The following is a 15459-nucleotide window of genomic DNA, read 5'->3' as shown; positions in this document are numbered from 1 at the left end:
TCCATTGTACAGTCCAATGTGATGAAACAGAATATATATATATTTTTTACTAACATATAATGTGTCATTTTGAAAGGGAGCTGAAACTTGGGCTGACTACTCCAGCAGAGCCATGGATTTCTAACTCAACCACAGAGTACCAAAATATAAGGTGTGTATACATTCATCATGGTCATACATCACAGGAGAAATGGACAATGGCCTATGAAAGTTGCCAGATAAAGGCCATTGGAATGGTATCTTCTGTAATCTAACAATGTAGGAAGGAAAAAAAGTCCATCATTCCATCCACATATGTATATGAGCTATGGCTAGGCATTTAGTTTGCTTCCTTTAGGTCAACATCTCAAATGCTCTTTTTACTGATAGGGATCGAGACTCAAATCTATCTATGGGTATAATATTTAAGCAAGGGGGGAATACGGCTAGTTTGGCAAAATCTAGGGGACATACTTTTCGATGAGTTAAACCATCTTTCGACTGGCACCGGGGACGGCATCAGGCGTAAAAGAGAGGATGCGATATTTTTAAACTTCATTTCCTCCGCTTCAATTATCGCCCGCACTTGCATTTCACCGTGATTCACGCTTATATGGTCTGTTACATGCAAATATTATGCTGTATGAATTTATAGGGGCACGAATTTACAGGGGTACAAATTTAGCCCCACGCTCACACAGCTCTCCCAATCTCCTCCTGCTATTTATAGTCATGTCATTTGGTCAAGCCATATGAGCTGAGGTCTATAATACTCAGGCAAGAGTTAGTAAGCACCCGTGAATCCGTTGGCTGTATCTATTCAAAGTGGTCGAGTCATTCTTGGAGCAGGTGTACGTGTGTTGGTTTTAGCCAGTCATCCAGACTAACCCTCTTAGCGCTGCCCCGTCAAATATGCTGCAGACTTTCTATGCGATCCCCTATTTAAGCAGTGGTAGTGAGAGATATACAGTAAGCTCAAGGAAAACTGAGCCAAAGAACGTGAGAGTTGTATGACAGACACAAATTATCAAATGCACAACACTCTGTTCGTGAAGTTTTTTAAATGTATGTTTTGTAGTGTAAAATACTGACCAAAATATGCAAACACACGACAATATTCTGGCAATGACAAAGACAAATTAAAAAAAAAAAGATTCAAACTCCTCTTGTTTTGCTTGCTTGGAAAGAGAGTAACCAAACAGAATTTTAGGTGTAAATATGAGCAGACATTGATTTTAAAGGACAAGTTCACCTTTATAAACATAAGGATTAAGAGAATGTAGCAACATTAGTAGAACACATCATTGAAAGTTTGAGGAAAATCAGACCATCGGTTCAAAAGTTATAAATTTTTGAAGTTTTTGTGCAGTACCCGCTGGATGAGAAGACTACTGCAGTGCATGAATAACTTAGATGTCACATGCGTACAACAATATAAGGAAAATATAAAGAGAATTTCACAAAATTCCATCTTTTGAAAAAAGTACACATTCCCCTGACTCCTTACCGACAAATGTTATGGGTAATATTATTCCCCCTACCTTTAGAAAGAGGCAAGTCAAGTGCTCTTTTATTATGCGAAAAAAGTGAAAATGTGTTGAATTTTCTTTTACATTTTCTTTATACTGTTGTACGCATATGACTCACAAGCTGTAGTAGTCTCCTCATCCAGCGGTTCCAACACAAAAATTTAAAAAATTCATAACTTTTGAATCGATTGTCCGATTTTCCTCAAACTTTCACTGATGTGTTCTACTAATATTGTTGCATTTTCTCAATCCTTATGTTTATGAAGGTCAACTTGTCCTTTAAAGTTAATCATGATATGGATATAACTTGACAAAAAGCTGAAATCCTACACTCCCACTATCTGCAATACATCTTATCTGGCTCTATCATATGAGTGCTTCCATTTCATACCAAAAGTTGCTTCATTTATGACTACCACACACAAACAAAACTATATCATGTTTAACATTTCCCACTCCATGACTGATATCTATTTTTCTCAATTCTGTCAAAACAACTTTCTCCTGACAATTAATACTCCTCTCGTAACAAGCAACATGATGGACTTTAAAAGGCATTATTTACCACTTGCAGATGAAACAAAAACCCAGCTTTAGTGCTTCAAAACAGTTCTAACATGTGAGTTACAGATAGAAACAATCAATGTAAGAATTTTGATCAGGATAATCAATGTCAAGTATTGTTACATAACATTTGTGAACAATAGTTATAATAGAATTGTTTCTAAACTAAACCATCTCAGTTATGGTTTATTGAGAAAAATATCTCCTTATATTTTAGGCTTTATTGCACAATTTTTAAATGGTAAGATATTTTGTGATACCACTGACCTACACATATGCATCAAATGTGATAATCGAACATTTTTAAAATCACTGCTCCCAATGGTAGACAGTGTCTTTAAGGCACTGAAACTGTAGAGCCATTTCACCCCTTTTTAAGCCCTGCCTCTTTTAAAGTCTTCCCTGTGTGTTTCATTTGCTTCGAAGGACATCAGTGGTCTGGGAGCTGAGGCACAGTTGCCGTGGCAACACGGCAAACATTTGGGAAGAAGGACAGGGCTGAGTACAACTGCACTGATGGGACTCGCAAGATGGCTTACAAATAGATGTAACAAAGTTTGACCTTTACTGAAAGGAGGAGAGATCTTGATGATGAATCAGTCTGTACTGATTTAGATCTGAAGAATATACTTCAGATGCATGCTGGCATAATGGCCAGTCACCAATATAATCCCTCAAATCAGAACGGGTCTTATTTCAGTTGATGGAAAAAATGACCCCCAAAAATGTGTTAAATATTTACCATTCTGAAAGATAACTATTGTATCTTTTATTTTCAAGAATAAAAATTAAAAAAGAAGATATGCTGATGTAATCAAAGAGAGAAACTTCAATTTAATAAATGTAACTCTATAGCAGGTGAAAATAAAGATCTATACTGATCTTTTAGATATCTGGTAAGTACAAAAAGTTTGTTTTCATTGCTATTTCAGTTCTATATGCTCTTCAGAGTACTTGACCTCACATGCATGCTTTCTTCAATGATTCCATACCCATTCAAATGGAATCTGCACTGTAATGTCTATAATATGATTCTTTATGCTGGAATGTGATAGTTCCTTGGTTCTCACTTAAAGCCATGAAAATCAATAACTGCTATCACTTTTGCTTCTATTGATTCAATGTGTGTATTTTTTTTTATAATTAGTTCTTCACATGACATGCATTTTTCTTGATGTACATTATATATGGAAGCAGTCCTAACATCACTATTTTACACATTTTAGGGTGCGACATAAGTGGAATTTCTTCACCATACTGTGGTACAAAGTGATCTAATCCATAGTGAGCAATTTTCCCTCTTGGAAATTCTGTAATGATGAGAAATTTCCATACGTACCAAGAAAGTATAATAAATAAAGTAAAGTCTCTGGAAAGTGATTAGAATTTACAAATCTTGCTGCACACAAAGTGCTTTTCAAACTTGTCTTATTACATAAGTATGAATAAGTATTATGCAGCCACAAGTCACCCTGACATGTCAAGCAGAACTTCAGAAACAAATAGGAGGAAGCTTCCCTAAAAACCATTTCCCTTTCTCCCCCATGCTCTCCTTCTCTTTCTCTCTCTATCTCCCTCTCTTCTCCTCTTTCCCCCTGTCTCACTCTCATGCTTTCTATGTTGTCTGCCTGACCTAATGAATGCGGCAAATTGTGTGGACTGTTGCCATGGAGACGGGACTGTTATTTGGGACAAGCAAGTCGACATGTGATTCAGCTTACTCCAATCACCTGTCTGCTGGCATCCGAGTCTGACGGCCTGAAACAGAGGGTGTCCATAGGACTGTCAACAGTCTCCCTCCTCTCAGGGTTGCTTTGGTTCCCATTAACCCGTTGAGGACTAACTGATTTTGCTACAATGCATGTTTCCCATAGACACCTGTCGAAGTACTGACTATACTCTAGACTAGTCTTCAATGGGTTAAAGTGCTCACTTTCATACACATCATCTCTACACACTCTTTCTCACACACACACTTTTTTATGGTATTTATTTGTTACCATTCAAATAATACCAAGGCAATATTATATTATATAGCCTAAATGACAATATTAATATATCATTCATATTTGATATTAATTATATTAACATCAATATAAATATTAATTTACTACAAAATAATGTAATCTGGATATAAATAACAAAATTACATCCTTCCTGTGTACAACATTGTTTTGTTTTTGGGGTTCTTTTTGGTTTTTACAAAAACTAGAAATTACAACTTGATAACATAAACATCTAGCATCTCATTTGTCAGGTAAGTAGCTAATAAAGTGAAAAAAAAATACAACATACAGCAAAAGAGTGGAATTATGTTATATATAGACCACACACACAAACACAGAGGCATTGCGTTGCACCTACCAGCACTGTGAGACTTAAAAGTGTTGACTTTGCGGCTACAGACGATGACACGTGTGACCACAAAGCTTCAGTAATTGGACAAAAACAGAATGAGTGTACCCACTATCAGTCTCACTGCAGAAATGATAGAATCAGTGGTGACACTGCTGTTTTGAATCTGTCATCAAAAAAATCATTCTGCCCCAGTGTCCAAGTCCTGATAAGAATTTGTCTGGACTTCATTAATGATGGGCCAACATGCTAATTGTGGTAATTGTGTTTACACTAGAGCACTTAACACTATCTTGACAAAGACGTATCAACAGTTCTATTTCGAAAACATGTTTGTTGGCCACCTGTCGATTGCATCACAACTGTGAAAACAGCAACAAACAAACAAGCAAAAGATGTCTAGCCACTGTGTTATATGCTATAGGTATAGCATAGATTTATGTGCTGTACAAAAAGAATATTCCTTGAAAAATATGCATTGTTTGAAAACTCAAATGTACTGTATGTCAAAAATATTCCACAAAGAAGTTTGTAAGAACTTCGCATGCCCTGTCAGTACGTGCAACACTGCGTTAGTCCAAACAAGTTCCAGGTAGAACATTCCACAGCACAGATTATGAAGACTATAACATAGGCTATTGCAAGACTATGCAAAGACATCTATCGAGTCCATTGTAAAAGAAAATTAAAAAACAAACACGCTAGCCAATCTACCACATTATATTGCCTCTTCACTCTATGCACATGATGAAGCAGAGATTGAATAACATTGAACAGGTTTGCCTGTTTCTTTTTTTTCCCCTTTCTCCAACAGCTACGGTGTATTGCCTGCTGTCTTCACTCACTGCTCTACCCCCTTTTTGACCTCTCCCCGATTTTTGCCGTAACATGGTGTTAACATTCATGTAAAGCATGCGCTGATAAAATGCACATGTTTGCGAATACTCTGTTGCTCTGTTTATCTTATTGCTCTGTGGATGTCTAGAGTGCAGCGACCACAAATGTTTTGTTTAGTGTTATCTTTCGTGGTGCAGGATTACGCCTCTACCGAGGAGGCAGGAAGTTAGTAAGGGGTCAGATTAAGAGTCATGCTGAGTCACTTTGAGAGGAAGAAATTTTAAGAACAAATTTTAAGAAAAAAAAAGGAGAAAGAGACCGATTTTGCACTCACTACAGTAAAAGCCGTACAGAAAGAACAGGTTGTGTTGTGCGCATGTTTTGTATTCAAATCAACAAACGTTTTTACAACATTCAAATGAATGCAAATCTTGTGAACAGCTGATGTAATTCTTGGAAAAGTGCCATATGTAAGCATTCAGACAACTTTAACCCGCAAGACTGTTCATGAGTCCTTATAATTTCATGTCATGAAGTTGTTTTGGTCGTCAGTCAACAGAGGCCTCTGTTTACATACATTTGTATGTTCATTGTTTTTTGCTTGATATGATCTGGAAGGGTCTATACATGATGGTTACTGTTCACTACATGCTCAACTGTTTTCTAACGATGCACAGTAGTGTATTAACAAAATGCACCTTGCATCAACAGCAGAGGTAGCAGTTATGACATCCGCACTGTGTAGATTAGCAAGCAATGGTATCTTTACTGTATTGAGTAATATTGCAGTCTCTCTTCTATTATCCCTAACTGCACAGGAACACACTTGGAACTAATTGTACATACAATATTGTGTAGGGTATTATGTATAGTATTATATAATATCATCTATATAGGACATCATACCGGCAAATTAAAAATGCATACTGTTGTCCGCTCAATGTCTACCGTTCAAAATCAGAGCATATTGAACAAAATGCATAGGCTGATAAATCAATTACCCATAGGCTACCATAATTACTGTTCAATACTGGGCCGTATTTTGTCTCCTTGCGAGCGCTTGCTGAGTGCGTGAACTCTTGCTACTAGTGTGCAAAATCTTGTTACAATTCATTATAAAATGGGTTCAAGAATGTAGCCAATAGGAAGCGCTGAAATGAGTCACGTGTGCTTTGGTTATTCTAGTCCCATCGCACTGCATGTTAAATCCACCGTGGTTAAATCCTATTGCCGATCGTCTGTGCGCGTGGCAGCTCCTTTGAATTGCATGCATACATACAGTACGCGCTGTCAATCCTGTAAACAACTTCTAGTTCAGGCTGCCGGCTGGCCGGCCTTTCTTCCCTTGTGCATAACATGTGTGGCGTACGTATACTCTTCTACGTACACTTTGTACAGTACAGTAGACCAAGCGTTATGGGACTGGACACGTACATGGAGTCACTTTGAAGGGCAAATTCAACGATTTAGCAGGTTAATTCTCACGCCGTTTTCAGAGTATGTTGTCTAGTAGGCCTATATGAGGAGTCTATATCAAGTCTTTAAGGTAAAGGGTGCATATTCTATGTAAAATAAGTAAGTTTTCATGTGGGAACTTAAGTGTCCGGAAACCCAACCCCCCATCATCTGTCATACTTATACTGTATGTGCGGGATTTATGAGTGCGACGTGCGTAAATGTTTGGGACGAACATCTTCGGACGTCTTGACCCACAAAGGTACGTGAGAAATGCTGAAAAATGCTGTTAGTTTTCGAATTTTTGACCCATTTTATAAAACAAATGATGCACAGGATTATTTCGTGGCGTTAGTGGAGGCATAGCTCACTCTCGGGTATTTACAATGTAGTGCAACATGCACTCGGCTTCGCCTCGTGCATGTTTCACAATTGTAAATACCCTCGAGTGCACTATACGCCTCCACTAATGCACTCTATCCTGTGCATCATTTGTATACAAGCGCACAAACATCTTGCTAGTTGTTGCTTGCTTCATACGCAGTTAGTTGCATAGGGGCTACTCCTCTTTCAGTGCTGAGTCAACTTCGAAGACAAGTAGAATTACGGTACTTTTGTGCAGTTCATGCTTTCTCTACATAATGATCATAGATGATAACGAATATATTGGATGGCATTAATTCATGGAATACCGGGGAATATTGCACTCATTAGGGTCAATATTGCACTCATCTTCAACTCGTGCAATATTCTCTGGTATCCCATTCATAGCCATCCAATACAATATGACATTTAATCTGTCATCAGTGATTTTGCAGCAGATGTTAAACAAAACAATAAAATTTTTATTGGAAAAAGACTTACATGAGCACTTCTCTCTCCCCACCAGAAACAAAATCAGAATGTTAATGAGACATAAGCATCACATTTTCGTATCGCCAGGTTTAAGAAATCAAGTGTATGTACCACAGCAGATGATGAATGGCACTAAAGACATTAATAAGTCAAGTTTCCCCTTTCATAGATACAGCAAAGACAGTAGTCTCATTCGGACCTGTCAGTCTGGTGTACATCTAGCATCTATCAACAACGGCCAATCAAGGAAGAAAAAAAAAGTCTGGAAATTGGATAGCAGCTGCTAGTACGGGCCAACGAACTTTACACTGGTTTGGCCTTCATACAGGCACAGTCCTTTCATACCAAGCATCATTAGTCTTGCCTCAAGTGGGGATGTAGATACAGTAGGTGCATGCTCCACAACCCACTTGCAATGTCTCACTTGTTGATGTTGTTATATTCAGGCTAGTAATAATAATAACAAGAAAAAACTGGGCCATATCTCTGGAAGTTTGTTAATCGAATTAATCCCCTGTCTGCCGACAGAGTTCAATGACCTGTGACATTTACAGCCGTTGAAATTTTTCTCAGACAGAAGGCCAAGAGAGGGAGAGACGCTTGGTCTGCCCTCCGGATCAGACAGGAAGACTGGAACATGTGAAAAATGTCATTTCCCGCGACAATTCCATCCAGCTAGGACGCTAGCACCTGCACCTTGAAACCACACTGAAATGTTCTTTGACTTGCCAAGCCACGACTCTGTTTGAACATTAGTCTTGGATATTTAGCTTGCATCCTTCCAGAAAACGTGCCGAAAAGTCTAGTGCAATTATTCTAACCCCAATCCCCATCCCCTAAGCTCAATTCCATGACTTTTTCCATTTCTTTTCTCCATAAAAAGGTTTAATACTTTCTTGTCCCTCGCCCTTCTCAAATATTATCCCAACCTCCAATCTACATCCACTTAGTTTTTCCCCCCTCTCAACTCCCATAAAATCTACTTCATCTTCCTCTCTCTAATTAGGTTCAGATGTATTCTGGATTCTCCACAAAATCTTTGTTCTACTCATCATCCCCCTTAAAAAAAAAAAAAAAAACTTTTCCTCATGATCCTTGTCACTTGACAGGTTGTTTCAAATTGATCATTTGTCCAACTTTACGATTAAGTCATCATGCAATCTTGGATCCATGTGATTTGCTCCATTTGCACATATGCCGAGATCCCAGCCCTAGACGTGTAATCTGCAATCCACTCTTGCTCCCAAACCACTACATTCTATTCCATTCTCCTTCCCTATTAATTTCACACTAACTCAAAATCCACTTTGTAATCCCCATTCCTTTCTAAACTCCAGTGTGTAGAAGGGAAGACAGGTTTTTACACAATATGTGCCTACAAGAATCAGCAGTAGATATGAACGAAGTTTCCTTCAAAGCAATTCAATACTGTGTGCTGCATCCACAAATTGACAGTTGAAAAGAAGAAGATCCTTTTTCAAAGAATAGAATACAGTGTTAAGAGTTAAACTCCATTTGAGGTTCACTTTTGTTTTAATGGACACTGTAAAAGCAGTGGATGGAACAGTGAAAGTCACATTGAAATCAAAATATTTAGAGTAACAAAGGTAAGAAATTTTAAAGTATCAAAAAAAATGATATGCAAATGAGATGAGGTGATAGTGTCAATACCTTGCAAGATTCCTATTGGCTTGTACACAAATCTTTACTTCATTCCCTCAAATATGACTTCAAGAAGCACAAATCATATCCCACACATCATATCATTCTGCAGTTGTTATGATCTAGCATTGATGAATACAAGAGGTATTGCAGAATTATCAACCTACAAACCACCAACCCTACAAGCTTCTTGTTTGCAAACCTATAAGACAATTATTAGGTATTGGCATCCTAATGTCATTTGTTTTGTATATATGTGATTGTTTGGTGTGATGTTTTTGAAACCACACAAAACACTGAAATTCTATGACTTGTCAATTCTATTATGTCTGACTTTAACTTTACCTCCATGACAGTTTCCCCCCCCCCCCCTTTATTAACAAATTTAACTCGAACATAGTGCGGAGTGGCCCTTTAAGTCGCTTTAAGCTAATCTATGCTCCTCTAACGATGAAGGCAATTTCCTAAGAGTGATCTGGTCCAGGGGTATTTCCATACTTTCAGCAACAGGTGGAGGGATGAATTTGAAGTTTATTTGTTTGTTTGTTAACCCGTTGAGGACGAGTCCCGAGTATACTTTGGTAAGCATCTACGGGAAATGCGTGTTGTAGCAAAATCAAACCGTCCTCAACGGGTTAAAAAACATGACCATGAGCTTATCAAGAAAGGGTTGCTGTAACACAAATCTGTTCTTTCTAGTTTGTTAAAAACAAAATGAAAAGAATGTCTAAGAAAAGTGAAGTACCACTGACACTGACAGTACTCCGGGTTAGGTTACCCTTTTTCTATCTGTCAATATGTGACCGTGCATCACAAAACCAATATCACACCCTTGATTTTACATGAGGACTGAAAAAAGATGAAACGGGTCAACCAAGTCAATCTTGGGTTTTTCTTATTTTCTGAAAGAACTATTTTTCTTCTACATAATTCCTAAGTTTGGGATCACAAAATGAATGGAAAAGTGTGTTTTCAGCAGTTTTCTACAACCCCTCTTTTGTAGAGTAGTAAGATCAGGTATGTCTTAAAGGCCCTTTGTCATTTCTTGAAAATCCTTTGCACACTCTTCACTTTCAACACTAATAACTTTTGAAGGGATAATGCTACTGCTTTGAAAGTTGCCACTAATCATGGACAGAATGTATTAATAGAGCATGTGCAATTTCAGCTTAATTTGATAATCCCTTAATTGTTGTTGCTCCGGTGGTTTACATCCTGTTTTTGTCCCATTCATCGCACAGCTAGCATGGTTTGGTAAAGATTAAGTGCTTGAATAGACCCTGTACTTCAGAGCTTGTTTTCTCAGTTCACAATTTCCAGAGCGTGTGCTTTCTTTCCAATATTTAGATAGGTTAGGAGAGTCCATTTGAATTGAGTAATAAATCATTTTAAAGCTTAGAGTCTGCTCTTTCAGAATCTACCCTTAACTAAAAATCCATGTCTGGCAACTTTTAGTTGGTTTTGTGATGCATGGTCACATATGTTTTCAGTATCTTCATAACTGTTGGAAATATCAGCTTCAATGTTGACGAATATCAGTTGATACAAATATGATGCATATCAATGCTGATGTAACACACTTTTCCTTTCCTCCTGACTGTAATCCACATCATACATACCACATAGACTGATATCTGAACACTTTTCTTCTGAATCTAAGATTTGAATAATACCTTTGGCTTCCTGCTGGACGGAGGGATGAAAACCCAAAATGTTTTCCCATCAGTGGGTAACTCGGTGACACAAGCGACACACAGATATTTGTAGATTTTTCAGTTACTGGGCAGGGACTCCGGAAAAAGGAGCTTACCTTTAATTGTTTGATTTCAGCTTTCAGCTTGGTTATCGTGTTCTCTGCTGTTACTGCTCTCTCCTGCAATAAATCAATGGAAATGAAAGAATGCAACAAAAATGAAAAATTCCTCCTGAAGTTCTTACATACACTCACACACCAAAGAAAAAAAAAAAGGTCTTATATATTTTTTTTAATATCTCTTCTTTTTACTCACATATTAAGTTTAAATTATTCTTAACAGCATACATTCAAACCTTCAAAAAAGGATAGTTTGCCTTCACTATACTGGAAGGAAAAAGAGATATGGAAATATATGTTTATGTAATATTCATTTTGTTTTAATACATTTCTGTTTAAATTTCTATCTGGACAGACCTTTGGAAGAATGGTCCCTGGACTGAAGGATGTACAGTGTATAGAAAAAGAAATTTAGAACAAAAAATATTAATTTATGGGTTCATAGTAAAGATGAGAGAAAAGCAAAGAAGAAAGAATGAGAGTTACATACTAAGCCAGAAGCTGGTTATCAGATATATAATAAAATGATAAACAGACATTTGCAGATGTGCATGTTCAAATAGAAGGATAAACTGATTAATAGACATTATCCAATATGTTGACAAAGGACACAGAAAAGAGATGATATGACAACAAGGATGAGGGGTTAAACAGCAAGTTATAGAACAGAATATGACACACTTTGAGAGAGAAAGGGAAAGAAAAAAAGAGGAAGTGACAGATTATAAAAGAAGAATCAAACAGGGCAAAACACAAGAAGATAACAGAACAAGAAGAACATTGACATGACAAAGTGACGGAGACTCAAAGTGCGGAAAGAGACAGAGAGAACGATAGAGTCACGAAAATCAAAACAGGATAAGGAGGGGGTCTGGGTTGGTCCCCCGGGTAACCGTCACATGTCCCTTACCACCGGGCATGACACACAGCGGTTTATCGAAAACAATTACGTGACTCACAGACGGTTAAATCCCCGCAACTATCTGAGAAGGGGTTAGCCAGGCACTGAAGACAGACCGTGGGTAGATACACAATGTACATGCCATCGTGTGCAAAGCCTTTGCAGTATCTGTGCTCCCTGCACTTCCCCGGAAATAGACGCAAAATTTGGCATACTGTGACGGGCGCGTGTTAAAGGCACGATATATTCACAAAAGCGTTGTACAATAGAGTTTCATGGAGGGAATTTGAACTACCTTGCGAACAACGTAAGGTCAATTAGTGAGAGCGATGTCAGAAGGGTTTACGGCTCTGTTTTCGGGAGAGTGTTTTTATCTAACATCTGGTTGCTTCCTGCGAAAGTTGTTTTGACATGCATCCAAAAGCTTATCAAATGAGGGCACAAGCATCTGTTGTTTTATTAGCTGTTATGAGGAACAAATTGGGAGCGATTTCTTGGGAGCGATATCCTAGTGTCCAAGGGGGATCCTTCAGGTAGTTTGCTTCATCCAATGAATTTATATAAGCTATAAATAGTATCTCACAGATATCTGTATGTATATATGTATATAAAAAATCATCCTTCTAACTACTACAAAAAAAAAAAATGGATTTAATGTTTGAAACGCACATTTTGCTTGTCCCTTTCACTACAAAAGTTATTTATGTTTCTGAATAAAATCTATCAATCTTTTGACCATGCCCATCTTTTAACTTATTCAAGTATAAAAAGAATACAATTCCTTTGTTTCAATGAAAATGTACATAAAAATCTTTGCAGGCTTAGAGATATCAGTTCCAGTTTGTTTGTTTTTTTTTGTTTTCGTGTTTTTTATTGGAGGAAGTAAGGCAATTTTAGGTGATATTTACATGTTATTTGCTTCCAACTTATTTTGATAATAGTTTAATTTTGTGTAACCCCTTTAGCACAATCATCCATATAAATAAACTTGGCCATATACGCAAGGCCTTGGTTCTAAACTTGAAATACCTAAGGGAAGATTTATGAGAACTATCACTTACTCTCTCTCTAATCAACAGCCCTGCATTAACTCTGTTTTGCTTTACTTACTTGTTTTTTAATGATGCATGGTACACCTCATTTATTTGATATCACCTTCATTGTTGTCATTATGATATAACAATGGGCATTCCCTGCATTTCACAGTGTCTGCTCCATAACGTTTTTCTTCAACACTCCAGTGTAAAACTTTTATTATTCATTACACAATTTGTTGATGCCCCATTGCAGCGTGTTTGGATTCTATTCAAGCAAAATCACTCAGAGCAAAATAATTCTTTGCCAAGATGCAGGAAATAGTAGAAAATTGTACATAAATTACATTGAGCTCCATGTTTGTATACAAAATATTCCACTCAGACACTACGATTAAAATCTTGTATTATGTTTTCTTTCCTAATCTGATTTTTCTTCTGGCCAGTATAATGTCCTACACTTCTTAGGACACAAGGGGTATTTCTTTGTAAACACCATATTAGATATATATAACATACATATATCTATCATACATAATTAAAATCATTGTGGTATCTGTAGTCTGCAGTTGAAAAGGTCTGTGAGTAATTTTGATGTGTTAAAGAAATGTCCTGGGATATTTCCCATGAGATTCAGTAGTGAGGTGTACGAGTAGAGTGAACATGCTGAACTACCCCACATTGTGGTTTGGGGGGCTATGCAACTTTACAAGGTCACGTATCTTGGCAAAAGCTCCGAGATTATAGTCCTGAAGTTGTTGCTTTTTCCTTCTTTTCTCTTGTTTTCCTGATGACTTTTTACGTAGGGATATCTGCCAATGACATAAAGGCAGTGATTCACACGGTTAAACATAGATATTTTATTTTAATATAAACACTGCTGGATATTGGCCAGAACCTCACTCTGATCTTTTGTCTATTCTTTACTCATATTGCCCCTTTACAGGACCATTAATTTTGAAACAAAATATTGAATCCCTCTAGTCAACCTTTAAAGTATAAAAAGGTATGATACATCTGCTGCCCCTTACATTAACTCAAACTTTGAAAGAACAGAATAATCCTTCAGTTGGCCTTTTAAAAATTAACATAAACAAGGGCATGATACCTTTGTTTTGCCCCCTTTAACATTAACTTAACATTAAGAGCACAAAAACACTTCAGATGACCTTTTGAAGGATAAGATAAAAATGGAAATGATAAATTTATTTGCCCCAATAATAATTACATAAACTTAAAAAGAGCACAAAAAAACCCTTCTGTTGACCTTTCAAGGGCTAAAAAAAGGTACGATAATTTGTATTTGATCAAACAAAGGCTAAGGAGAGGTGACTAATATTTTACAACATTCTATGCTGTGCAATCATGCACTGTATTTGCTATCAAAGTAACCCAGTAATACTTCAAGGGGGGGGGGGGGGGGAGATATTATAAAGAGGATTTAAAATTTGAGCAGTTGACTATTATGTGTTAATGTATGTACATATGTATGTATGTACATTCTAATGTTTGTATACTGTATATTATGTGTTTATATCTGTTTGTATGTATGATGTCCTTGTCGAACTCAACAGGCTTCCATATGTATGTATATATATATATATATATATATATATATATATATATATATAAATGTATATATACATATACATAATGTATATACATAATGTATATATATATATATATATATATAATATATATATATATATATATATATATATGTCTGCAGGTATTTAAATATATGCCTGTATTATAAGAATGCAATATTGTAACATTGTAACACAATTTCTCATAACATGGCCAAAATATCACAATGTCCAAAAAAAAAGTTAAATATGGATTACACATTAGAAGAGTTCAACAAAACTTGTAAACAAAGTAATGTATCTGCCGTTAGATACAACCACTTGTTACACCAGCTTAACCATAGACTTGTTGTTTTGGATACACACAAAAAAGCAAATAAAGGAAATAAAAAAGGAAGCAGACAGCTGAGTGCAAAAGTTCAGAGTCGCTTTTCAAAGACTCACCGTCGTTCTCTTGAGGTTTGCCTCCACATGTTGTACCATCGTCTCTAGGGTCTTGGCATCCTCAGCTTCCCGCATCTTCAGCTTCTTGATATCTGCCTCCATCAATTCAATCCTGGTGGAGGAGCGATGATTGGAGGATGGGGGCACAGATGGAAAAACAGCAAGATATGCAGAAAGACAGAGTGATAATAGATTTGAAAACTAGAAATGTCGCTATGGCGACTGATGCCTCCGCCATAATGCATGATTCTCCCAATAGGTGTATAATACAATGTCTTCACAATGTGTGATCCATGACAGTTTCACATAACTGGCAAAATATTGAAATGACAGGTTTGTCAGAAATGTCTTGAATGTTCACTTTCTTTGAACTGGGTTTGCTATAATTGTCCAAGAGTGCAGGTACACATATTTGGGGAATTGAGAGAATTTTTACTTGACTTCT

At 36.9% G+C, this 15459-nt stretch overlaps 1 protein-coding gene across 1 annotated transcript in view; it reads right to left on the bottom strand.

Moving 5' to 3' along the window:
- The window catches only part of LOC139742889 (uncharacterized), a 100435-nt gene that overhangs the window by 7128 nt on the left and 77848 nt on the right, over positions 1–15459 (bottom strand). Inside the window, exons 5-6 of the mRNA XM_071653399.1 lie at positions 15015–15126; positions 11047–11109 (exon numbers count right to left, since the gene is read on the bottom strand). Of these exons, the coding sequence (XP_071509500.1) occupies positions 11047–11109; positions 15015–15126 (175 nt within the window). The remainder of the gene's footprint in view (positions 1–11046; positions 11110–15014; positions 15127–15459) is intronic.

This window comes from Diadema antillarum, unplaced genomic scaffold (genome assembly GCF_040938485.1).
Source record: "Diadema antillarum isolate AM-2024a unplaced genomic scaffold, OU_Dant_1.0 seq00001033_RagTag, whole genome shotgun sequence".
Lineage (NCBI taxonomy): Eukaryota > Metazoa > Echinodermata > Echinoidea > Diadematoida > Diadematidae > Diadema > Diadema antillarum.
This window is presented reverse-complemented; position numbering and strand designations above follow the sequence as displayed.